General features: G+C 41.9%; 1 protein-coding gene across 9 annotated transcripts in view; it reads left to right on the top strand.

Annotated features, from left to right (window-relative positions):
- Rbms3 (RNA binding motif single stranded interacting protein 3) overlaps window positions 1-26,498 on the top strand; it is a 680,800-nt gene that overhangs the window by 192,981 nt on the left and 461,321 nt on the right. For all 9 annotated transcript variants that reach the window (XR_004769778.1, XM_027415326.2, XM_027415321.2 and 6 more), the window contains exon 3: window positions 8,111-8,169. Coding sequence is in view for 8 of the 9 variants with exons in the window: in XM_027415326.2 (XP_027271127.1) it covers window positions 8,111-8,169 (59 nt within the window). In the remaining variant the exon portion in view is untranslated. The remainder of the gene's footprint in view (window positions 1-8,110; window positions 8,170-26,498) is intronic.

The following is a 26,498-nucleotide window of genomic DNA, read 5'->3' as shown; positions in this document are numbered from 1 at the left end:
CTTCATCAGATTTCATTTGAATTTTCTTAGATCACTTGTTCAGGCCTTTTTCACCTGTCTTGTCAACATAGACCCCCTCTTGAGGCCCAAGAGTGCTGCCCAGTGGAACTCACAGCACTGTCAGTGGGGTGGGGGTATACTGTCAATGAGAATGTGGTCAGCAGGATCCTCATGCTGACCAGCTCCATGTTGTGTACTCTGCAGACAGGTTTCCTGTTATAGGTATCTTACTTTTTTCTTGAGTCCCGAGGGCTGGGAATGGGAAGTGTTCTGGGCTTGGCTCATCTTTGGTGCAGTGATTTTTTTTTTTTTTTGAGACAGGGTTTCCCTGTGTAGCTTTTTGAGCCTGTCCTGGCGCTCAGTTGGTAGACCAGGCTAGCCTCAAACTCACAAAGAACCGCCTGCCTCTGTCTCCTGGTGCTGGGATTAAAGGTATGATCCACCACTGCCTGTCTGGAGCAGTGGGTCTTCAGAAGACATCATCAGGATAAGACTCTCCGGGGACCTTGTAAGAAATGTAAATTTTACAGTTCTATGCAATATCTGCTAATACGGCTTCTACTCAGAGGGCCAGCCAGTTAGTGCTACGAAGTTCCCCATGGCTTTGGGATAGGCATTAAAGTTTGAGGACCACTTTGTTATTGTTATTTAGAGTAGGTCATATTTGAAATGCAGAATTGTGGTACAGGAATGGTACATACTATATGGCGGTGGTCCTACTAGTAGCATGGAAATAATTGTTTGACAGTAACCTAATTTCATGGAAAATAAATGTAATATACATTTGTTTCTCTTATGTGTAAGATATAAGAAATAAGCAGAGTGAGATGGATTGGTGGGTAAAGGTGCTTTCTGCCAGACCCAAGGACTTCAGTTTGATCCCTTGGGCCCTCATTATAAAAGGAGAGAATCAATTCCTTCATGTTGTTCTCTGTATGGGAACCATGGTACACACAGGCAAGCACACACACACACACACACACACACACACACAGATACATGTATGCACATAAGCATGCCTACACCCTAAGTAACTATAATATAAATTTTAAAATGATATTTCTGATTATCAAAATATTACCCATTTTCAAATACTTCCTTCCCCAAGAATTGTGTGTCAGTTTTGCCTTCTAGATGTTCTGTTTCTCATGGGATACATTTAGAGGAGGGACACTGTTCAGAGTCCCCTCAGCTCCCTCTTCTTCCCCAAAGCCAACAGCCCCAGGGGCAGCAGTATTTACGGTATTGGTGTGTTAGTGTTGCCATAGTGAAATACTACACTGGATGGATGAACAAAAATGTATTTCTTCCCAGTTCTGCATGCTGTGTGCAGTGTTGCTTCTAAATGGTCTCTCTTGGGTTATAGACAGCTGTATGGTTCCCAGTACCAACTCATGCTCTTCCTCTACCTACCCACACGGCTTCCTTTTTACCTTAATAATCTTCAGAAGGCTCTGTCTTCTACCATGGCTTCCTGAGAGTCTAGGGATGAAAATACAGATAGGTTCATTCATTTTGAGGGAATTCTTCATTCCATAATGATCATGTCTGCCCTTGGCCATTCATTTGTGGCTCAAACCAGCCAATTGTTTGAAATAAGCATTTTAAATGACTTTCACATTTTAAAATTTTATTTTGGGTGTATGTATGGGTGTCTGTATTAGGCCTTTGTACCATATACATGTGGGAGCCCAAGGAGGCCAGAAGAAGGCACCAGAAGTCCTCGAACTGGAGTTACAGACCATTATGAGACACCTTGTGGCTTCTGGGAACCAAACATAGGTCCACTGCAAGAGCAGCAAGTCCTCTAAACCACTTAGTCAAGTCTCCAGCTCCCCAAATAAAATTTTTATGTGGATGTGTGTATGAAATGTGTCTGGTGTAAGTTCATCATGGGCTGGTCCCTGCCACATTCCAAGAGGGTGCCTCCACCTACAAACACATTCCATTAGTGCCCCTAAATGCCAAAGAGAATGAATGAGCCACCCAAGAAGCAGGAAAAAAATCACATTTGCTAAATGGATAGTGTTTCATCCATTAAATGAATGTGATACCTTCTTTGTGTCTGGTATCCATACAGAAGGCATGTGAAAAATGAGGTAGCTGGGAGTTAATTGACTGCGGAGACTATCTTTAGTCTCTGCCTGCATTTTTTTTGAATTAATATACACAGTGGGCGATGTGGTGAAGGATTCAAAAATAAATTCTCTGTAGAAATATCCTACCAATTTGATGTCTTAATAATGTATGAAGTGCAAACCCATAATAGTAGTTATTTTCGCTTCAACTTTGGCAAATAAAAGAAGACTTTAGTTTAAATTAGGCTTGTGTATGTCAATGAACAAGTATGTCAACAAATATAGTTTGATGTAGATGCAACGTAAGACAAAGGATGAATGCCAGAAAAGAAATGGCTAGTCCCTTTACAAATTAAATATAAATTTTGTATTGAGAAGCTAGCATAAAAGGAGTTTAAGAAGATAATAGTCAACGTGAGTTTTATTTTGAATTGTGTGTGTGTCTGTCTGTCTGTATGTCTGTCTGTCTGTCTGTCTGTCTGTCTATGATTATGTGCATATGAGTATAGGTGCCTAAAGATGCCAGAGGTGTAAGTTCTCTGTGAATCTAGATTTTCAGGAGGTTGTGAGTTGCCCAGCCTAGGTGTTGAAAGAGAAGTAAATACATATAACTACTGAGACATCCAGCCCCACCTGCTACTCTTTTAAAGAGGACTCAGAACATAAGGAAAATGGTGTCTGAAACATGCCTTAACTGCCTGAACTGGGGATTTTATGCCTGCTTTGTGTAGTTGGTGAACATGTACATACAGCGTAGAGAGGTGCATATTGGTTTCAGTCGGTGTCCAGCCAGGGCTATTTGGTGACCATCTATACTGACTGGTGAAGGCCCCCATGGAAAGGAGTACAATATAAGCCTCTCTTACTCCATTTATTTATTCCTACCAAGAATTTCAACCCTGTTCAGAAGCTGGCTGTAGAAAGTATTTTATCACCTGTTGCTGTAGGAAATGAAGGGATGGAAAAGGGGATTGGATTTGTCTGAAAGCCCCTGGAACCAGCAGGCTCATGGGATTCAGCTGTCCATTTCTAGGCATTATTTAGTGACACAGTCACATTTCTAAGGTCATATTTTGTTTTCCACTCATGGGTAGCAGAGCTGAAGAAAATCTTTACAAAAACTTAAGTCTTGATCTAACCTTAAGAAGAGGGGTGATATAATATATGTTTAGAATTAGCCTGAGCCCAAAGCATGTAAAACTATATAGGTGTGTGTGTGTGTGTGTGTGTGTGTGTGTGTGTGTGTGTGTGTGTGTGTGTGTAGGAGTCTGGGCCTTTAAAGATGTGGCATGAGACTAATGATATAGCTTGCCCACCTGGTATAAGACAGTCTTGCACTCTAGTCTCAATGCAGACAAAAAAAGAAGAAATTAAAACGAGCCTTCACTTTGTCACTTATAACCATTGTGGTTGCTGTGGATCACGCCAGCCATGTGGAACCTACCTGTTTCTTATTGTGAGCGTTCACATGTGAACTGGGGCCAGCATCCATTAAATACCAACCTAACTGTTAAAACTGTACCTTGTCTCTGAGTCCAGGAATGAAATTCTTGAAGCTCTGTTGTGTGTGTGTGTGTGTGTGTGTGTGTGTGTGTGTGTGTGTGTGTGTGTGTACTCACAGGCTCTTGTGTTTGTGGGAAGCACTCAAGTTCTGCTGTTTCTGGGTTTTGTTGAAATGGAAAGCTTAGTCTGTGGTATACTAGAGTGTGTGGTTTGTATTTTTTGAGAGAGAATGAATAAGGTTTGTATTTTTTGAGAGAGAGCATGAAAATTAAAGAGGGGAGAGAGACAGAGAGACAAAAATAGAGAGAGTGAGACACAGAGAGGCTTATATCATAATTTCTGGGAAATAAAGTTTCCCCCTTTTATTTGCTTCACAAAATAATTACATGCACTTTCTGCAGAAACACATTTGCTGTCTTTGTCTTACTGTAAAGCAATACTGCATTTTTTTCATATATAGCATTGACAGAGACAGAGCCATCTGAGTGGTGACAACATAGTGACACAGCGGGGGGAAATATTCTAAGAGTGCTGTTATTCGATGTTATCCATGTGAGACGCACCCATTTCTAATTGTGTCTTCACCACATTTTAATTTTGAAGGTACTTCTGTCAGAAGAGTATTGCAGGACTACCTTTAGAAGGGGGACTAGAGAGGTGGCTCAGTGGTTAAGAGCCCTGACTGCTCTTACAGAGGACCTAGGTTTGGTTCCCAGCACCCATTCAGTGGCTCATAGCCATCTGTATGTCATGTTCCAGGGGCTCTGATACTCTCTTCTGACCTCCACAGGGACCACAAAAACATATGGGAGCAGAGGTGTACATGCAGGCAAAGCATTCATACAATAAAAATAAATAAAGATGCAAAATTAAAAAGGAAGGAGAGAATGCAGATGGCATTTTTAAAATTCTTTAAAAAACAGAAACCAATTAAGAAATTTGTCTTAAGTATTCTGTGCCTGTTGTGTGTTAGTTTTAAATGTTTTGAGCTGGCTTTTCCCCCCTCTCTATTCTAATCTCTTGCATACTGTGTTATTGGTACTTTTCAGCAAAATTAACCTTTTCCTCTCCTTTTCCTCCTTTTCTGCTCCTACTCTTTTTCTCATCATTACATTTTTTTCAAGCACCCATTTGCCTGAACATCCCGTAATTATTGAACGTCTGTCTGAATAACTGATATGACATGTGTTACAATAAATCTTTCTGCCAAAAGCTGTCAGAGTCCTACTGACAAGGGGGCAGTCTCTGCCAGCCACCTGAGTTCTGCGCGCTGAGTTAGGGCCCAAATTAATGCACAGAGACTGATATTAGGAACAAATGCTGCTTGGCCAATGACTAGGATTCTCATCTGTTAGCTCAGTCTTAATTATCATAAATCTATATATTTCATAAGACTTATCTTATCAGACACCTTCCATTGGTGTCCTCCCTTGCCCATGGATCACATTGCGCAGCTGGACGAAGAGCAGAGGGGAAAAGGGACCACTTCCTGTTTGTCCTTGCTTAAATATGAGTCTCCCTGCTATGTCATTTCCTGCCTGGATCACCACTTCTCTACTACATTTCCCAGAATCCTCTTTGACTCCTAGTCCAGTCTAACTTGCTGCCTCATTGGCCAAACAGAACTTTATTCAACAATCAATAAGATAAACATACACAAAAGTACATTCCCCATCAGACATGTCGGACTTTCTTCTCTTAAAACAGCATTTGAGCATGATAAGATTTTAACGGCCATTCTCTGTGGGGGTCTCTACAAACACCAGGACTGGCAGAGCAATAATCCCAATGAGACAAGAAGGAAGTTCAGCATGGATCAGTAGTCAGTGTTGGTTCAAACCTCTAAAGTCTGACACTGGACTGAGCAGCCATGTTTAAGTACAATACAATTTGGACAAAGGTTTCCTGGTATATCACAATCTCATGTGCACATTGAGGCATAATTACATCAAAACTCTTCTCAGAGTATGTGTTATTCTCTAGGAAGATGGGTTCTAAAGATAGACTACATGTGTTATATTAAGGGCCCAGGGGCAAATCTGATGTGGGTTCAGTCATACAGACGGTGTAGAGACCATCTTGACTGTTGGCAACCTTCAGTCATGGTTGTAGGAACTTGGGAGAGCCCCTAGTCAAACATAAAATGCAAAGGTCACCTAGACTATTAACTATCTCTGGTCCTGCTTGTGTGTGATATGGCCTGCCCTTAGAGAGAGCACAAAAATCACCTAGACAAGTGATTGTCAACCTGTGAGTCATGACCCCTTTGGGAGGGGGGTCAGATGACCCTTTCACTGGGGTTTCCTAAGACCATTGGAAAACAGAGATTTTTTACATTACGATTCATAACAGGAGCAAAATTACAGCTATGAAATAGCCGTGAAAACAATTTTATGGTGGGGTCACCACATCATGAAGAACTATATTAAAGGGTCACAGCATTAGGAAGGTTGAGAACCACAATTCTAGCCTATTAGCCACCTTCAGTCCCAGCCTTCTTGGTGGAAAACAGGTTATATATCTTTTCCCTTGAAGAGACCACACTGTTTGTTTAACATTCCTGGTTCCCCTGGTGCTATGTGTGAGTGTAAGGACCTTTGTGCCCCCCAACATTTTCACCAGATAGAAAACTTGCACTTGATTGTAGCACTTGGGAAACCGAGGCAAGAGTATGCTTAGTTCTGGGCTAGCCTGAGAACACAGTGGATGAGAATGAATGTGATCAAAATACATTATATGAAAAATGTATTTAAAAATTAAGAAGTAAAAAATGAAGGCTGTGTATATAGTGGGGCTAGAATGGTGGTAGCATGCAATTTCCTGCTTGGCTAAGATGTCTTAAATTTAGGATTCTCCTGCCAATACTTGCATGACAGTCATGCTTCGCCACATCTAGTTTATGCCGTTCTGGAGATCAAATCCAGGGCTTTGTGCCTGCCAGGCAAGGACTCCATGGAGCCCCATCTGAAAGCACTATTGGTCATATCTTTCTTGACAGGATTTCTCTGAGTAGACCTAGCTGTCCTGGAAGTAGATCTTGTAGACCAGGCTGGCCTTGAACTCACAGAGATCCTCCTGCCACTGCCTCCTGACAGCTGGGATTAAAGGTGTGCACGACCACTGCCTGGCTATTGGCCCCATTTCTTAGTGGAAGATTTTGACAATTCTCAGGACTGGTTCTCTACAGAAGATGATTGGAGAGAACACTGCGAGGAGTAGCTAGTGTAGAGGCAGGTGCTCTTCTTCAGACACTGTCCTCAGCCCTCCAGGAAAGCCCCATTAGCCCCCAGAACAACTCTACAGACCCCAGCAACCCTCAGCACAATCCTGAAAACACCATCAGCTCACAGAGCAAGTCTGTAGGGAAGATTGTGTTCCTCTCTATAACCATCCACTGCTGTTCAGAGTCGAATTTGTTCTTTGTTTATTGAATTTATTTATTTTATTTTTCTGTGTAGACATGTGTTTGGCTTACATGCATGACAATGCAACACAAGTGCCCTTGATGCTGGCTAAGGTCTGGGAATATAGCTTTCTCTGGGACTGGAATTACAGGTGGTTTGTAAGCCATCATGTGGGTGCTGGAATCGAACCAGAATCTTCTGTAAGAGCATCCAGTCCTTAACCACTGAGCTGTCTCTATAGCCCTTGAGTCATTGTTTAAATATGGTTATCAACATCATCATGCAAGCTAAAATGGTGCAAAGAGCTCAGGTGGTTTCCCCCGCCAAACAGATCCAGGTGGAACTGAGATTTGAGCCATGACTGATTGATGCCTAGTTATTCACATAACTAGAGTATTTCATTCAACTGGACTTCTCAAAACATGAAACTTAGTTGAACTGCAACATTTTCCTTAATTATTATTATTATTATTATTATTATTATTATTATTATTATTATTATTATTTTGAAACAGATTTTCACATATGCCAGGCTGTCCTTGAATTCCCTGTCCCTGTCTGGGCAAGAATGACCGTGAACTCTTCATCTTCCTGCCTCCACCTCTCACCTGCTAAGATTGCAGAAGTGCAATAACATATCTGGTTAATGAGTTTCTGAAGATGGCATCCAGGACACTGTTCATGCAAATACTCTCCCAGCTGAACTATACAGCCCACCTGTAACTTCTTAGTTTTACAGAAGAAGTGGTGGCTGGGAGGAGTTGAGCTAAAGTGTTCAAGACGACAGCAGAGGTCTGAGTGAGAATGGGACACAAATCCCAGCCTGGTGGATAAGTCCTCACTTTATTTTGGAGGTCCATAGGTGACCCTGCACTATGGTTCCTCATTTTCCTGAAGGCATAGCAAAGAGCTTGTCTACAGAAGAGGAGTCTCATGTTACCAAGAATAGCTGCGATAGGATCCTCCTGGCATGGGAATGGAGTTCCCCCTTCCAGATGTACCACTGCTCAACAGTGTGTGCCCCAAAGTTTAGGAAGGTCGTGTAAGGTTCTTCACTGGGTTTCAATAACACAGAGCTCTCTCTCTCTCTCTCTCTCTCTCTCTCTCTCTCTCTCTCTCTCTCAGGTATGGAAAAATTGTATCCACGAAGGCAATTCTTGACAAGAATACGAATCAATGCAAAGGTAGGTGTGAACTCATCCTACTCGGAACTCTTGTGTGTGCCCTTCGGCCGATGGTGTCTCCACTCCAGAGGTCCAGCTGCACAGTGAGCATGGGATGCAAGCAATGGCAAGCCCGTGCGATGTTGTCAGTGCTTTGATGGGTTGTATTTCTGGTAATGTTGCTCATTAATTTTTTTTCATTAACAAACAAAATGAAAATCACAAATCAGAACAAGTATCAAATTGCTTCAACAGAAAACTGATTTACCTTCTAACAATTTCAGATTGGTCTGATTTGAATGATGCTATCAGAGATACAAATTGATTTCCTATGTAAAGATGAGGTGTGCTGGGGAAAATGGTCCCAGGCAAATCATGCTTTAATTTCTCTGTTCTTCAGAGCTCTAGCAAGATTTGTTGACTAGAAATGAATTTAATGATGGGCCAATTGTATCTATGCTTTGGCTATAAATATCCACAAGATTTCAGGATACTATTAAGTCAGGTCTTTTCTCTCTCTTCTCCCTGCTGGAAATATTTCAGAAATCATTGGACAATGGCTGTGGCTTGCGTTTCTTCATGTCTGGAATCCCATACAATGTTTAAAGGTTACATTAAATTATTTGCATAATCTGTAGGTCACTGCTACATCAGTTGGTTCTGACTGGGAAATTAGAATGCTTCTTGTCACATATATTATTTCTTGCCTTTCATCCAGTATTCATTGTAATACTTAAATCAAGCACAGTGTATAAGCCAAACAGAATATGCTCAAGTTTTAGCAAAGGACATTCATGTACTCTTAAATGTACCTTGACCTTCTGGGGAATGGTGGTCAGATTCATTTCAATAGCTTTTCAAAAAGGTCTTGCTCATCTGCCATCAGTTCATGAGTACATCCAGGACAACACCAGCCTCTAAGTTCCATCTCTGAATAGTTTAACTGGTAGTTGAAAACAAGCTCACCCTAAGATGAGCAAGCATGGAAGCCTGCCTGTAATCATAGCACCTGGAAAGCAGAGTGTGTGGGGGGGATCATCTGAGCAAGCTTGAACAAACACTGGACCTTAGACTAGCTGGACCTGTGGCTTCAGCTATAGATTCTGCCTCAGTAAACACAGGGCAAAGCAACTGAGGAAGACAGCCAAGACACACACACACTCACACACACACACACACACACACACACACACACACACACACACACACACACACACACACACACACGAATCCTGACGTCTTTGGGAGGGCCATTGTAGTACTGACTGCACTGTGAGAGTGGGAAGTAGATCCCAGGACCAGAAGTAGCTACACAATACTGTGGGGGAGAACATTCCTTCCTTGAGAATGGAAATTATAAAAGCAAGCTGGAAAGGAATTACAGGAAAGCCAGATGCTCAGATGCTCAGGAGAAGATTTTCAGACTTGGAATTGTATAGACCCTTGCACTAGTTATGTAAGGTCATAACAGGGAATCGTTACCATAGACACCAGCAAGGGGCACAGAGTTCAGGAGACACAAAAATTCTGTCTGTTGGATCTTAGTAATTAAGAGCACTTACTGATTTTGTTAGAGGACCTGAATTCAACCCAGCATCAATATGGTGTCTTACAACTGTAACTGCAGTGCCAGAGTATCTGACACCCTCTTCTGGCCTCCATGGGCATTGCACACATACAGTGTACATATATGTATACATGCATGCATGCATACATACATACATACATACATACAGGCAGGCAAAATACTCAAACACATAAAATCAAAAGAAAATTTTAAAATAAAACAAAATAAAATTGTATCTTGGAAACAACTTAGGCCTTAGGCTTCTTGCCCTTCTTCTTCTTCTTCTTCTTCTTCTTCTTCTTCTTCTTCTTCTTCTTATTATTATTATTATTATTATTATTATTATTTGTTGTTGTTTGGTCAATTATTCTGTGATTTCTATATGTATCTCAGAAAAGATGTTTTAGAAAAATGAGTGGAGCCAAATTACTGGTTAAGAAGTAGGCATTATCTATCTATCTATCTATCTATCTATCTATATCTATCTATCTATCCATCTATCTATCTATCTGTTATTAATCTATAATTCAAGTAGAGGGAGAAATCACTATCCTGGTCCTAATTACTGTTGATGGGGGTTACTATTCTTATTACCATTCACGGGGTTACTCTGAGAGTTTTCAGAAGTGCTTATCAGTAGATAGAATTAGGTAGAACAGTTATTGAAAAATGCTGATAATTGTCAACAATGGCCAAAGAAAGTGGTAGAAGGGTCTGGAGGAGACAGGAACTGGCCAAGGTACATGTACTTGATTAGCCAAGCACTGATAGAAATGTAGAGGATTATTAAAGTCCTCCAAAAGGAAAACAATTCCAGAAAAAGACCTAATTGTAGCAAGCCTTTCTCTGTCCTGCCAGCAAGCTCCCAAATAACCACAAGGAAACTCCTTGTTAATTATGGAAGCTTAGCCAATAGTTTAGGATTGTTTCAGACTAGCTCTTACAATGTAGATTAGCCATTGTTTTTAATCTGTGCTCTTTTAAATGGCTCTGTTACCTTTACTTTGTAATGCTCATGCTGCTTGCTCTGGGCCCTGGCATCTCCTCCCTTCTTCTTCTTCTTCTTCTTCTTCTTCTTCTTCTTCTTCTTCTTCTTCTTCTTCTTCTTCTTCTTCCCAGGTTCCTATGTGCCTGTCTAAAATTCCAGCCTAGCTATTGGCTGGCCGTTCAGCTTTTTATTAAACCAATCAGAATGACACATCTTCACAGTGTACAAAAAGATGATTCCACAAAATCTGACTCAGAAAGTTCTGTGGAGAAATAATGAGATTAATACTAGAGGTCTATAACCCATAGAGAAGGGGGGAGTTCTTGTATGATATGGTAATAAAATATGTAAATGGGAGTCTCTAAATATAGGTTGGAGGAAGACTCTCCTCACAGGTCCTGTGGTAGGAGGGGTATTGGGGAAAATCAAAAGAAATAACACCTCAAACTTGAGGCCTTGGGTTAAGAGCAACTGATGCTCCTGCGGAGCAGGACCGGGTTTTCATTTTCTTTCTCAGCACCCAGTTGTTGTGATGTGCACAGCAGCCTGTAACTCCAACCCCAGGGGATCTGATGCCCTCTTCTGGCCTCTGTGAACACCTGCACACATATGCACACACAGAGGCACATACACACAAAGACATAAGCATAAATAAGAACAAATCTTAACACTTCAAACTTGAGAGGGCTATAAGACAAATAGTATCCCCAGGACAGGTTAGGCAGTCATGAGGAATGTGAAAAGGACAGTAATATCCAGAGACAGTTTATATGCACTTAAGTAGCAGCTGTAGCATGCAAGTCATCCACTGCTGGTCCATGTAAATGTGACCATCCATCCCTCTTACTGCTGTCTTCAATTAGCCAAGCCTTTTACAAAAGTCCTTGTGGAAAGAGCAGTAAAGGGCATAGAGGCTTTGATATTATTATGACACTCAAAACATTTCCCCAAATACTTTATTCATATCTGCCTTCACAAGTCTGATCATTCTTCCTCTATATTAACAAAAATACAAAAAATATGAAAACTCCAGCTTCTGAGGTACGTAAAACTGTTATGTAGCTATTAAGATGGAAATCGTGAGGGCTGCAATATCAAACTGGGAAATGCTTTTGATATGAAGGTGAATCGATATAAGAATATAAAATAATGCATGTACTATATATGGAGAGGTGTCATCACTTGGAGGCTGTGGTTATAACTTAAATGGAGTCTTACTGCTGGGGTATAGTGGCCTCTCAGCAGACCAGCTGTGTGGCTTAGGCTCAATCACACAAACTCACTGAACCCTGCATATGAAAAGGTAATGATGACAGGAAGCCCTCTATGTAGGGTGCTGTGATGGCAGCCTTACATACAGAAAAGGCTCCACAGTACTTCATATTAATTCACATAGAAATCTAACACCTTCTTTTATTTTACTTATCTGTGTGAATGCTGTACACATGCGTGTGTGTGTGTGTGTGTGTGTGTGTGTGTGTGTGTGTGTGTGTGTGCTCTCCATCTTATTTTTCATTCAAGACTCTCACCAAATCTCTAGCTTACTGGTTCAGCTAGACTGCTGGCCAGCAAGCCCCAGGGACTCTCCAGTCTCTGCCTCTCCCGAGCTGTTCCGGGAATACAGGCATGATGACTTTTGCACAGGTTCTGGGAACCTCAACTCAGCTCCTCTTGTCTGCACGGCAATCACTACACCTACTGACCATCTTCCCTGCCCAGGAGCTAGCAATAGGTTCTGTTTGATGCATGAGTACTTGTGGTAGTATGTCTATGCATGTTTGCATGTATGTGGACAAATGTATATGCATGGCCATGTCAACACATGTGTGCGCATGTTTAAAGAGGCCCAAAGTTGATGCCAGGGATTGTCCTTAATTGCACTCCATTTTACTCACTAAGGCAAGGTCTCTCCATTGAACACACAGCTGGTCTATCTAGTTAATTTTCTCTGAGGACTCATTGTCTCCTCTTTCCTAGTGCTGGAACTGCAGGTGGGTCACCACTCCTACCTGAGGGCTCTGAGGATTTGCACTCAGGTGCTTACATTCAGATGGTGAGTTCTTCACCCACCAAGTCCAAGGCTGGCATTATGAAGGAAAACAAATATAATTGTGTTAGTGCAGGAGCACAGCTGATATGAATATTTTAACATTTCTTTAGATCTACTTTGTGGTATTGTTCAAGAAAGAGTAAATTCAGCTCCCAGAACAATTCAGGTGATTTCAAATCATTCCCATTTCATTTTATATATGTGTACAGGTGTTTGGCACATTCTGTGTGCCATGTGCATGCTGTGACTAATACCACAAGAGGGTGTTGGGTCCTCTGGGAGTGGAGTTATGGAGGTTTGCCAGTTTCCATGTGGGTGGAGTGAATGGAATCCATACTCCAAACCATTGAGCTAGTTTGAATTTCGGTTGTTCACTGACACCTCAGAAACTCATGGCTATATGGCATTTTGTTTTGTCGAATGATTTCAGGTGTAATTGGGTTTGAAGATGTTACTGTTTGTTGCCTTGAACAATAAGCAAAAGTGGAGTTCTCCACAACCACTTCCTTAAGGCAAGAGATGAGCATGTGGGAGGTGTCTGGGTTTCCTTTTCAGGCTATTAAGATCATGGAGGCTGTCATTGTAGGACACAGATTGGATTTAATCTTCACTGAGACACTTGCTTTTCAGTCATTTACAACCCCCCCAGAAGATACGAACTCACTTATTTCTGGTTTTAAAGATATAGTCAGTTTCCCACAAATATGCTGAATGTCCTCATGGTTTGAAAGGCTGAAAACTTGCCTATCTGGTTCTCCTCCGTGATGCAGAGGGAGGCATCAGTTGGCCTCCATGTATTATCCCACAGGCTTGACTCTTCCTTAACCTCTAGAAGAGGGTTTTATTCTCTTAGGTGCTTATTCTCTTTAGCATCCCACCTGCTCCCTGGTAGTAGTCATGTGGGGGCACACATATATTGTTCTTCCAGAAGGGCCATCCAGAACTCTGTAAGTGTCTCCCGATTTTAGGCTTCCTCTTTCTTATGTTGTGTCTGAAAGAGTTTCCACTTTGTGTAATACAGCAAAATAAAATAAAACAGTCACTCTGGGCCCCCAATGACTGGAAATTGCTGAACAAAGCCAGCCATGGCTCCAGATGGGGAGTAATCACAAACAGACCATAGTTCATTCATACAGTCAGACAGGAGGACGAAGAGGCATTGTTCATGTCTGAAGATTTGTTCTGGTCTGTCTTGTGTTTGGCTTTTTTTTTCTTCATTTATTCTTTTTACATTTTAAAATATTTGTTCTTCCCCATGAGTTTTTCTCCTGGGCCCAGTATATTTGCTAATTTAAAAGTTTTCAAGGAGAATTCAATGAAAGATGCTATTAACCACGAGGTAAGAGTCTTTAGTGACTTGCATCATCTGAACCTCTCCCTGCGTTTTTCTACCCCTTACTGCCTTCCGTTTTTCTGGCAGACATTGTGTTTAGAGCCTTGGGAATGAGTAATGGATCTTCCATGAGAGTCTCCAGGCCTTATTGCCATGTGCACAACAGTGGTTGTGTGCCAACCACATCAGCTTGCCACTCAGAGTGGAAAATACTTCCTGGCCACAGTCCTACTGAGCTATATTTGTGGAAGCTTTTGCAGCCTTTGACATTTCATTGGATCCTTAAGAATCCAAGTTGAGGGGCTAAAGTTACATTGGCTCAGCAGTTACAAGTACCAGCTGCCTGAGCAGAGAACCCAAGTTTTATTCCCAGCACCTCCATGGTAGCTTACAACTGTCTGTAACTCCAGTTCCAAGGGATCCAGCATCTTCTTTTGGGTTCAGTGGCATTGCATACATGGTATGCAAACATGTGCATGCAGGTTAAGTACCCACATACATAAAAGTTTTTAAAAATCACAGTTGAAGATAGTATCCAAAAGTTGTTAAATAATCCAGAAGAGATGTCATTTATTCCTTGTGACATCAGACAACTGTCTTGTGGAGAGGATGTCCTCCTACCCACTACATGACTTCATGTGAGAGCAGAGAGCTATCTAGACTGTTCTAGAGAGAGGGGTGTGGCTTTGCTATTGGATCCAGGAAGCAGTTCGTGGCCGTGTTTATGTACACACCTATATACATGACTATATATATATTTTTGTTGGGTATGTGTAAGTGGTGTGTTCTCACCTCATCCATATGCACATGGAGGCCAAAGGTAGCCTTTGGGTGTTTCCTGCTATCACTAAACTTGGACATTTCATCTACTAGATTGGCTGCCCCCAAGCACCAGGGATTATTCTGTCTCTGCCTTGCCCAGAGCTGGAATTATAGAGTCCCCTGCCATGCCTGTATTCTGTTCTCTAGGGCATTAGGGATCCAGGCTTAGGTTTCTATGTAGGAAATATTTCATCTCCTGAGACATCTCACCATCCTGTGTGTATATATTTGTTTTGTTTTTGAGACAGGGTCTCACCGTGCAGCCCAGGCTGGTTGTCATTGCACCAAGATCGACCTGCCTCTGCCTCCTGAGTGCTGGGATCAATAGATATGCCACTACACATGGCTTCTGAGGTGTGTGTGTGTGTGTGTGTGTGTGTGTGTGTGTGTATATATATATATATATATATATATATATATATATATATATATATGTTAGGTGACTAGATATGAAGTCCTACTTTCATTGCGTTTAGAATTAGCCAATTTACTTTTCATTTCTGTCATAGTTGCTGACAGGGCTGGTTTATATTGCATGCAGGGAGCTGCAGAATCTTGTCCCATGAACCTGAAGGGAGTATGTGGCTTAGCTTGTCATGCTAGGTACAGTCGGGAGAGAATTGGAAGTAACCTCTGCATCTGCATGGGCCACAGTAACACTGACATGCACAGAGCAGGGGTACTCCTGTGTATGTGTGGGACTATTCAGTTCAGGCACATATCATGGCTACCCCGAGGTCCTCCACCAAAACAGCTCAGGCAGAGGGGGGTGGCTGACAGCATGCTGTGGGGAGATTTTCTCAAGTGCCTTTTATTTTCTGAAATCAGCACGCGCAGAAATAAATGTTCTGTGAAATTTATGAGTCAGAGGAATTGCATTTCGAGAGGACTAGGTACCTCCACCAGGTGGGCTCACAGTCTACTGAGCAAGAAGCTCATGAAAGAAAATGGTCTGAAAAGCACACTTACTCAATTTTCAAATAATGGGATTAGATTACAAAAAAATAAATTAAGAAAGACCGAACAGTTCTGCTTTAGACAAATACATTTCTCTGTGTGGTAGCAGATGTGTGGTGCTTCCTCAAAACTTCTGTTGTGGCTCACTTGTCTACCCTGACATTAATCTCACAATTTATCACAGTTAGTGTGCATGTGTAACAGGCTGGCTTCACTGGGCATTGATGTCAGCTTTGATTTTCATTTCTAAAAGGTTAGTTCATGTAGGGACGTCAGCATCTCCAGCTAGAAGTCACATTTACTCTGCATTGTTCTGCAGGTTTTGTTTACATAGACATGTCCATGTCCAACCTTTTGACATTTCAAGACCGTGTTGTCACCTCCAAAGTTCACATATAAGACTCACACAAACACGGTACCAAAAAGTGACCAGACACACTGACAATGTTTTAAGTAGGTTTATAATTTTGTGCTGGGCCCCATTCATAGATATCCTGGGGTCACACAGCCTGTCGGCCTTGGAATGGACACACCTATATGGAGTCCCCAAGGTGGCAATGGTGCCTTGATAATTCTTCAACCAGACAACCAAACGCCATGCTCCTGACCAAAGTCATCCTCATGGATTTTCTATTTCCAGTTCCAGACACTAAGCATTATTATTGTTATTATTATTATTTTGTTGTTGTTATTATTGTTATTATTATTATTATTATTTATTCAGTGTTAACTTGAGAACTTTCTGAAATAAACAAGTAAGATAAGTTCTCATGTTTTGGGGAGACATATGCTTGCTCCATTGTTTGTACTGATGGCTACATACATATTAGGCAAAAATAATAAAAAATAACTATAAACATTAAGTCTAATGAGCAGCATTGGTGTTCTAAGCATAAATTTGTATGTGACAGAATTTATTACTATTTCCTATTTCCTAGTGCTTTTCACGTGAAAAGAATAGGCAAATTTTAATAATTATAGTGGAATATTAAATAGCTTAAAAGCAGGATGATAGGATTATGTTGTCTGTCTGTTTTTGAGACAGGCTTTCTCTGTGTAATAGCCCTTGTTATTCTGGAACTTACTTTGTAGACCAGGCTGGCCAAAGGGGTGTCCCACCATGCTCAACAAGTTGTGCTATCTTTAATCATAAACATAAAGTGAATTTTACTAGTTCATTATTTTTGATTTTTAAAAACTTCTTGTATATATGTGTGTGGGCTTATGCACACCTACCTTTGTGTTCAGTTTGTGAACTTTATCTAACATAATCACCTCCAGGATGGTGTGGGACTTCTTATTCCTGGGGTGCTGAGTTCACAAGGCAATTCCAGGAGGCTACTTGAATTCTAGGGCCATGCTTTCCCTCATGGATCATCTGATGTCACATCAGTGGAAACCCCAAACGTAGTCAGACATAAGCTCCACAGTTCTATGCCAAGGGTGCCAAAGGCATACTCACAAATGTGTTTTGCCAAACTAATATTGAAAAGTAGTCACTTACAGCTCAGAGAATTTATTTATTGCTTGGAGACTATCCCCTTTTTCTGATTTGAGCATCTGTCTTAATTAATCCACAATCTTATAAATATGAATGATATTTATATGAATCTTAGATATGAATCGACCCTTAAAATAATAAGCAAAATCTGATCTGTATGGTGCACAGATACACATTGAAACACATCAGCATTGGGGCTGGAGCAATGTCTCAGTGGCTGTGGTGCTCACTGCTCTTGCTGATGATCAAGGTTTGGCTCCCAGCACCCACAAAGAGCCTCATAACTGCTGTAACTCCAGCTTTCTAGGGGATCTTATGCCCTCTGATGGCCTCCAGGTCGTCTTGCACACATGTAGTGCAGCATAACACACACACACACACACACACACACACACACACACACACACACACACAAAGTAAATAAGTACATAAACAAATGTAATTTAAAAAACATTTCAGTATTCAGTGCCATGTAATAAGAAATTCCAAATACAAAGAAGGATACTTTCAAATATAAAGAGGGATCATAGTTCCATGGTAGAGTTCTTTGATGGCACAAACAAGGAGCTGGGTACCATCCCTAGCAATGGGGGAACTTTGTTTTTTAAAGATGCATTCCCAAGACTTTTCAGTTGACACCTGTACCAAGGAAGTATGCAAGTAATACTATTAAATTTTCTTGGCTAAGTCATTTAATATTTCTGAACATCTTTTTCTTTAACTGTCAAATGAGCCTGTTAATACTACCAAACAAAATCAAAAACTGCATGGAGTCACCATGTGTTAAGTGGTGGGTACATAGGTCGAGTGAACACTTCACTAGGTTCAGTCTTGGTGTTCTGCTCGTGGGAACTGTGCCATAGACATAGGGAACAGTGCAGTTCTGAGTCTGTGTTAAGTGCAGAAGCCATGTGCGTCTCAGGCTTTGCTAACAGTGAAAAGAGAAATGCTTAAAGGATGTTTCTTTCCTATATTGTGCTATGTGATCCCACGACCTGTCAGCTTGATGCCTGTGAGGAAAAACACACTCCCTCGCCATGGCAGGTGGTAGAATTCATTCTGATTGAATTGGATAAGCCCTGGAAAGAAAATATTTCTCTGTTCACCCCCCGTGATCCTGATCACTCTGCAGTGTTGTTTTCCAAGTTCAAAGGCACAAAGAAGAAAAAAGCCTTAAGAGTTTTGTTTTGTTGCTGTGTCTGTCCATGGTGAAGCAGAGAGCATTTAGGATGGGCTCCAAGGTCACCTGGTCTGATGTTTTCCTTACATTCATTAACTTAGTTAGTCTCCTTGCTATTGAGCCAGTTGTTTTCCTTCCATTAAGTTTAGATTTAAGAACTCTGCAGTATGAATGAGAAAAATTCATATGCACAGCAAAACAGACAAATATAGAAACCTATAAAATTGTAAACAGACATGGAAGCATGAATATGTCATTTGTCATCATTTAACAAGTGGCTGTTAGCCAGCTGGACCATTTCTTTATCCACAAAATGCTGTGGATAAAACGCTTGTGGACTCTGTTCACAGGACCAGTACAAACATCCGTGTGCTTTTCACCTGTGTGAGGAAAGAAGAGAAAACTCCAAGGCTTATTCATCTTCTAATTCTGCCAGGGAAGAGCCAATCCATTTTATTTTATTATTTATTAATTTATTCTGCATTTGTGTGATCATGGTAGATTGTGTGTTGTGTGTGGATGTGTGCATGCATGTGTATGTGCCTGTATATGTGCATGCATGCATGCGTGTGTGTGTGTGTGTGTGTGTGTGTGTGTGTGTGTGTGTCTGTGTGTGTGTGTGTGTGTGTCTGTGTGTGTGTCTGTGTGTGTGTCTGTGTGCATGTACAGAGGTCCAAGGATATTCCCGTGTGTCTTGCCCTCAGTCTTCACTTTCTTGTCTTGTGACAGTGTCTCTCACTGACCTTGGAATTATACTGGAAGCAGCCAGCACCAATGGTCCTTCTGCCTCTGCCTTCTGGAGAGCTGGGGTTTCAGACACAAGCTATTCCCAGCATTTTACTTGGGTGCTGGTGATTAAAACCCAGATTGTAATGTTTGAACAAACAGCATGTGCTCTTACACACTGAACCATCTCCCTCCATCCCCAATCCAGTTTGTTTGGATTGGTAAGCATCCAAAAAGATCCTCTCCTCATTCTGCTGATGTCATACCTGACTGGGAAGGCCGTGTAGTCCCTGAAGATTCTGAAGAAGCTTCTCTGTGGTGTCTTCAGTGAGACACTGATTCCTAATAAACAATAAATACCCAGAGCTTCCAACCATAGCTGTGCACACTTTGAGAAGTTGCCCTGTATAGGGGAAATCCAGAGCCCAGAGCAGAAGATGTCCTGGACACCATAGGCAGAGAAGAGAGTGAGTACTGGAGTCCAGGCTGATGTAAGGGTGAAGTCAAAAGGCAGAATTTGGTGACAGTTCCCAAGACACCTTGGAAAGCATGCTATTGGGAGTTCTTTTGCTGAAGCAGATTGAAAAAAAATTTTAACTGATGAGATAAAATATGGAAGACCCCCCCTCCCCAAATAGTGTAAAAGCAGTGTGACTGAAGTGGCTGGAGAGATGGCTGGGTGGTTGTGAGTGTGTACTGCCCATGCAAAGGACCCAAGTTGAATTCCCACAACCTGTATCTTGCAACTCATAATTGCCTTTGTCTCCAACACCAGGGGACTTAGCCTCATCTTCTGTCCTTGTGAGCTAGGACATACAACACATACACACACACACACACACACACACACACACACACACACACACACACACACTAAGTAAATAAAAAACTTAAAAAATTATGTGACTTAAAAATTTTCAGAGATTTCTTGGTGACAGAGGGTCCAAGGTCAGAAAATCTTTAATTTTGTATTTAAGTTATAAAGAAATTCTAAGAAGTACTGCATTCTTTCACAGGGACACGAGTGATTATATCCAGGAAGTTTTAGTGAGAGGAAACAAGATCAGTCTAAGATCCCCCCCCCCACTTTCCTTCTTTCTCCCATGGTTTTACTCTTTTTTGTTGTTGTTGTTATGTTTGTTTTGTGATGCTGGGGATTGCACATAGAACCTTACTTCTGTGACAAAGCTTTTTCCACTAAGCTACATAGCCATCCCATACCCTCTTGTTCCTCTAAATAAATGAGACTTACACCAAGTGGACTGTAGATATGCATGCATATACAACTCATTTAAAATTATATCTTTTAAAATTAATTCATATAGATTCACTTGGGTTTGCTATGGTGTCACTGTGTAGATCACAAGTGTAAGATATTTGTATTTTTATTCTGAGATGTTTTGTTATATTTATGTCAATATTTGCCTTAAAGTTTCTATTTTTAGCTTAATGAATTGTAATTCTCAAAAAGAATTCCAGGCAAAAATCCCTATACTTCTTCCTGATGAGGCTTCTGCTGTGTGGCAAACCCCAGAGAAGTCCTGAGGAAGATTTCCTGCCTTAGGTTGCTGTCAGCCTCCTCGTGTTCTTCTTCTTTTGGGAGAAATTATCTAAGGCAGCAATAATGAGCTTATATTGCATATGTAGTAACTGCATAGATGCTTGCTTCTGGGGCTGGAGAGATGGCATAGCATCCAAGAGCACTGGCTGTTCTAAAGAGGAGCTGAGTTTGGATCCCAGCACCTATAGAGAAAGCTGGGTGTCCCACAATTCCCCGAAACTCCAGTGCCAAGAGATCCAACGTCTCCTACTGACCTGCACTTGAGTGCACATGCACACATGTGGACATACCTCTTTTGAAAAGATCTCGCTGCAGCATGAGTGATGTGATGTGGGGAGTATATGTGAAATGTGTGTGGATCTCAAACTTTCCACCCTGTGTCAGTTTTACTTGCTCTCTGTTATTCCCATTAATACGACTAGCTTATGCCTCTTAGATACATCTTCATGGGATTTCCAGTCCTTATTATCTTTCCTTTTCCTGTGACCTTTAAAGGTTTCTGTTTAAAGCCAAGGCTTTGGCTCTGTTTCTTTCTAGGGAAAATTTCAAAAATCATATAAAATGTATCTGCCCATATATGGCTCCAGCTTATGAGTGACCTGCTGCAGACAATGACAAGCAAATATTCTGGGTGAATTGTTAAAAATGTGAGATACATGGAAAGTTAAGGGATGATCTTACATCTTAGGAAGTTTTCTGGTACTTCCACCAACCCATAATCTTTTGAAACCTCAACAATTAACTCCAGTTATATAATTGTCTATCAGCCCTTTTATCTTGATTTGCTCCTTCATTATCTAAGGTATAGGTGATAGAGTTTTCACAATACTGTCCGTCAGTGGGACCGGCCAATCATCTCATCAGTAAAATATGTGAAATAGATAACACCACCAAGGGTCCTGGGTTAAAATAAAGAGTTGGGAAAAGGTTAGGAGGAGGAAGAGGAGGATGCATTCTGCCCAACAGCGGGAAGAGGAAAGAAGGAGGAAGGAGAGGGAGAGGAAGAGGAGCCCGATGATGAGGAAGAAGGAGAAGAAGAACAAGAGGAAGAGAAGGAAGAAGAAAGGAAGAGCACGGGGAAGAGAATCAAGAGAAGGAAGAGGAAGTGTAAAGGGGAAGAAGAGGAGGAATAGAGCGAGAGAAGTGAATTTCAATGGCATGGGTCAGGAACGGGATCCTAATTTGGTTTCCTCAGTGGAGAAGCTGAGCTTCAGCATGCGAGTGCAGCCTTGATTTACGATGAGATGTGTTGCCTTTGAAACGTGGTAAGCCTTGACTACGGTGGCAGAGGGTATGCTAAAATGAGCATGCTGTGTAACTTGGTCCCCATCAAGGTTGCCATTCATAAAACTCTAATAATGCATCAGGTGGCAAATGTGTGTGGTTGAGGAATATCATTTGGCTGTGCCACTGGTGTTTCCTTAAAACCAGCCTGCTTAGTTCCCTTGAGTATCGCTGAAGGACAGTTGTATGCAATTTCCTGGCGAGTTCTGAATGAACACTTGTTCCCCCTCCATATGGCAAAGATAAAAGATCAAAGAAAGGACACCATCCAGGCCTAGCTTAGTGAACCAATGAGTTCACTGATGTTGCTTGAAAGAGTATGGGTGACTCAAGGGCCTCTGTGTCACCGCAAGCCCCAGCCCAGCATGGGGGATGCCTCACGAAAGCTGCATTCATAGTGCTCCCTGCACAACTTGTAGGCAGTTCCACCAAGATGTCTCCTGTGCCCAGTAGTTCACAACATACATAAGCCTGGAGCTGGGGTTTACTTTCCAACCTCTCCAAGCTTTGTAAGTGTTCTTAGTTTTCTGTCTCCCAGGAGCCATCCCCAGGGGGTCAGAAGAGGTCTTTCAGTTGGAAGGAAATAGCTGTATGTCACCTGTGCACCTGCAACTTGTCATGGGTGTCAAATACCTGAAGAATTGTTTAGCATCCCCTGTTACATGATAGGAAGCACAGCCAGAGGTGCTGTGTAATATGTCCAACTTTTATGGTGGAAATGCAAGTTTATGTCTGCCTAACTCACAAAAATAGATCTCTATTGTTCAACTCTTTCCTTCAGTTCCCAAATAATCCTCATGAGTAAGGCTAACAGCAGTGATCCAACTGCAGTGATCCTGCTGTGTGTTACCAATGACAGACAGACTCAGCACAGCATTTTGAGTTTATATAAAGACAGGCAGTTTGAAAGAAACATGGCGTAGCTCCAACCCACCTACGGCCATGGTAGCCTAAGCAGTATTGGTTGGGCTTTCTGGTCCTGCCTGTTACCTAATACTGATGTTAAACATGTGGCAATTGTGCCTTCAAAGCTTAGGAGTCTTTGGAAAATAGTTTGGCCACATTGCTCTTACAGCATTTTGGACTTCTGCTGTTATTAATGCATGCCCAGGTTTCCACTGGTAATAACTTTAATGTAAGCAGTAGTTTAATACATTGTAAGTGGAGAAAATAGCCATGAAATGGTGGGTGGAGTGAGTCCAAGTGTGGCTGATGCTCTCCTTGGTTTGAGTCAGAGAAGGAGGCAGGGCTCCTTCTCAGTGCCTGATTTGCCCAGCAAGCATGCTTTTCCATCTTTCTCCAGTCTTATTGGCTCACCTCCAGAGTTTGCTCAGTGGGGAAAAGGTTAACGCTTTAAAGAGCCCATTCTATCCCAATTATTTATCCAGGCTCCCCTCTTTCCTTTAAATATCTTCCACTTAGTTCCCAGAGTGTTTGGGGGTGAGTATCTTCTTGATGGATGAACCTAGGAATCCAATCCAGAGATAGGATTTCAATTTGGACTTTGAATCTAGAGTGATGCCCAGTCCAAAGTTGAGTTCTTGAAGAAAAATAGCCAAGTATCTGCTGAAGTCTGTTTTGCTTCTGCAGTCTGGTTTTTCTCAAGCTTCTTACCTCATCTACCCAGTTCCCCACCATCTACAGATGCACTCTGCTTTCTGAGCTGAATGCTGCCTCTGGCTCCTGCCCCCTGGACTTCAAGGGGTCCTCCACACATCATTCTTTGTCTTCCAATGGCAATTCAAGCCCATGTTTACTTCCTTGTTCTCATTTTAGAACACTATGCCTACATTTGAGTCTGCATTCTTATAACATTTAGATTCTAGCTACATTTCCTTTTTCCCTTGCCCCCACAGTTAGTAAAAAATTTGGGTGTGGCATCGCATTTCCAGCAGTGCTCTGTAGATCCTGGCAGGTCCACCACAGAAGATTATGTCCCTTTCCCAAGACCACCCCCTGCATGGAGTCTAATTTTGCCTGTGGACCTTTGAAGAACAACAAGGGAGCTTTCTATTCTTTGTGAGATGGCATGGGATGTATTCTATTCACGGTCTCATTAAACTGAAGACTGGTGTGTGTGTGCACTGTGTGTGTGTGTGTGTGTGTGTGTGTGTGTGTGTGTGTGTGTGTGTGTGTATGTGTGTGTGTGTATGTGGTGTGTGTGTGTGTGTGTGTGTGTGTGTGTGTGTGTATGGGGTGTGTGTGTGTGTGTGTGTGTGTGTGTGTGTGTGTGTGTGTGTGTGTTTTGTGTGAGTCTACTCATGTGCATGCAACTTCTAGAGCAGGACTACAGATACCTTCCTTAACCACTCTCCACTGCAGTTTTCAAAGCAAGGTCTCTCACTGAACCTAAAGCTTGTTTTTTTGACTACACTGCCTAGACAGTGAGCTACCTGTCTCTGCCCCACTGTGGTAGGATTGCATGGATGTGTAGCCATGCCAACCTTTTATAGGTGTGATAGGAACTTGAACTCACATCTTCTTGCTTGTACAGCAAGCACTCTTACTCACTGGTCCATCTCCTCAACCCTAAAGACAGTTTTCAGGAGTGAGTCTGAAAAATGTCTGCAGTGGAAATGATTATATGCAATGCGGCTCAGCTTCTCTCTTCTTCCAGGGCAACCATAAGCTTTGCCATTGCCAGTAATCTTGTTTAGACAGTGAAAGAAATGGGACGGCTTTCTCATTTGGACTTCACTGAAGAGTTAAGGCGTTACTAGAAGCTCTGTCTGTGCATGGTTTCACTCTAGCTTTGTTCTCTAAACAGTATGTAGTACCTTGTGTCCAGAAGTCCAAGCTACCATGAGCTCACAGCACACATGGGACACAGAGCCTGTGACCTTCTGACCCACCCTAGAAGCACAAACTCCATCTCTGAGTGTAGAGAGGATATGCTTCCCTTGCTGGCCAGGAACTGGACTGATGTTTTGCCCAGGTCACAAGTATGTCTGAGCTGTTCCAGTCAGTAGTGGAAAAAATGACCTCCTGGGTAATGTGTGCGTCACTAAGGCTTTATGCTGTCCTTGGGCCAGGTCACTGAGAGTGCATGTTTGTGACTGGGAACCACAGAGTATGAACCCAAATATAGTGGAGTCTACTTTCAACTGGGATAAGGTAATAGGTCTGTGGAAGTTAATTGAAAAGGGAAAACCAATATGAGGCTTGGAATATATTTTCCCATCATGTTTTTATGTGTTACTTTTTAGGGGGACAAATAGAAATTGTATAAATTGAGCCTGGAGAGCTGTCTTACTTGATGAAGTGCTTGCTGTGCAAGCATGGAGACTTTATCTCCAGAATCCAAGCAAAAAAAGTCAATGACACCAGCTTGCAGTTCCAGTGCTGCAGAGAGGGAGACTGGCATGTTGATGAGGCTGGCTGCCAGCCGAATTAGCAAGTTCAAGGCCAATAAGAGAGTCTCTTTCAAAAAACAATTGATGGTACCTAAAGAATGACATAGGATGTTGATCTCTGGACTCCACATGTATGCATACACATACATGCAACATATAAACATTCACACATATGCACACATACAGTTATAGATTAACATAATGTTTGTGGTACTATGGTTTGCATCCAAGGATATTATTCATACCAGCAAGAATTCTACCCTCAGCTATGTCTTCAGCCCACACACAAGTTTTGCAATATATGTGCTTTGCTGGATGCCAAATCAACCTGATTAACATATGCAAAGTGTTATATTTGATTATACTGTGTAAAGATATGCCACTAATACTGATTGGTTTAATAAAACACTAAACAGCCAATAGCTAGGCAGGATGTATGGATGGGACTTCTGGACAGAGAAAGCTCTAGGAAGAAGAAAGGGGGTGTCTCCAGCCAGACACAGAGGAGGCAGAACAGGCAGGAGGAGAGGGAAAAAAGCCACGAGCCACATGGAAGCACATAGATGAATAGAAATGGGCTAACTTAAGTTATAAGAGCCAGTTAGGAACAAGCCTAAGCTATAGGATGAACTTGTATTTATTTATTTATTTATTTTAATTAGTAATAAGTCTGTGTGTCTTTATTTGGGAGCTGGCTGGTGGGACATTACAAATGGTGACCAATGTGGGGATGGAATATCCAAACATAGGGCCTGAAAAAGCTAAGAAAAGTTCTGGACAAGGAGCCAGACATGGCTTCCTAGTCCTGCAGTGTCTCAGGTAGGCCAGTGTTAGGCATACAGAGATGTGGCTGTTGGCCATTGCCTGCAGGCTAGAGCCAGCTGCCAGCACCATGTGTCAGTGCCATGAGCTAAGCTATGCCATGCGCCAGCTGACATAGCAGTTTACATTTGTCTTAAACTGATAGTGGTGATACACGCCTTTCATCCCAGCACTTGGGAGGCAGAGGAGAGGGTTTCTTTGAGTTC

Source organism: Cricetulus griseus, chromosome 4 (assembly GCF_003668045.3).
Source record: "Cricetulus griseus strain 17A/GY chromosome 4, alternate assembly CriGri-PICRH-1.0, whole genome shotgun sequence".
Classification (NCBI taxonomy): Eukaryota; Metazoa; Chordata; class Mammalia; order Rodentia; family Cricetidae; genus Cricetulus; species Cricetulus griseus.
This window is presented reverse-complemented; position numbering and strand designations above follow the sequence as displayed.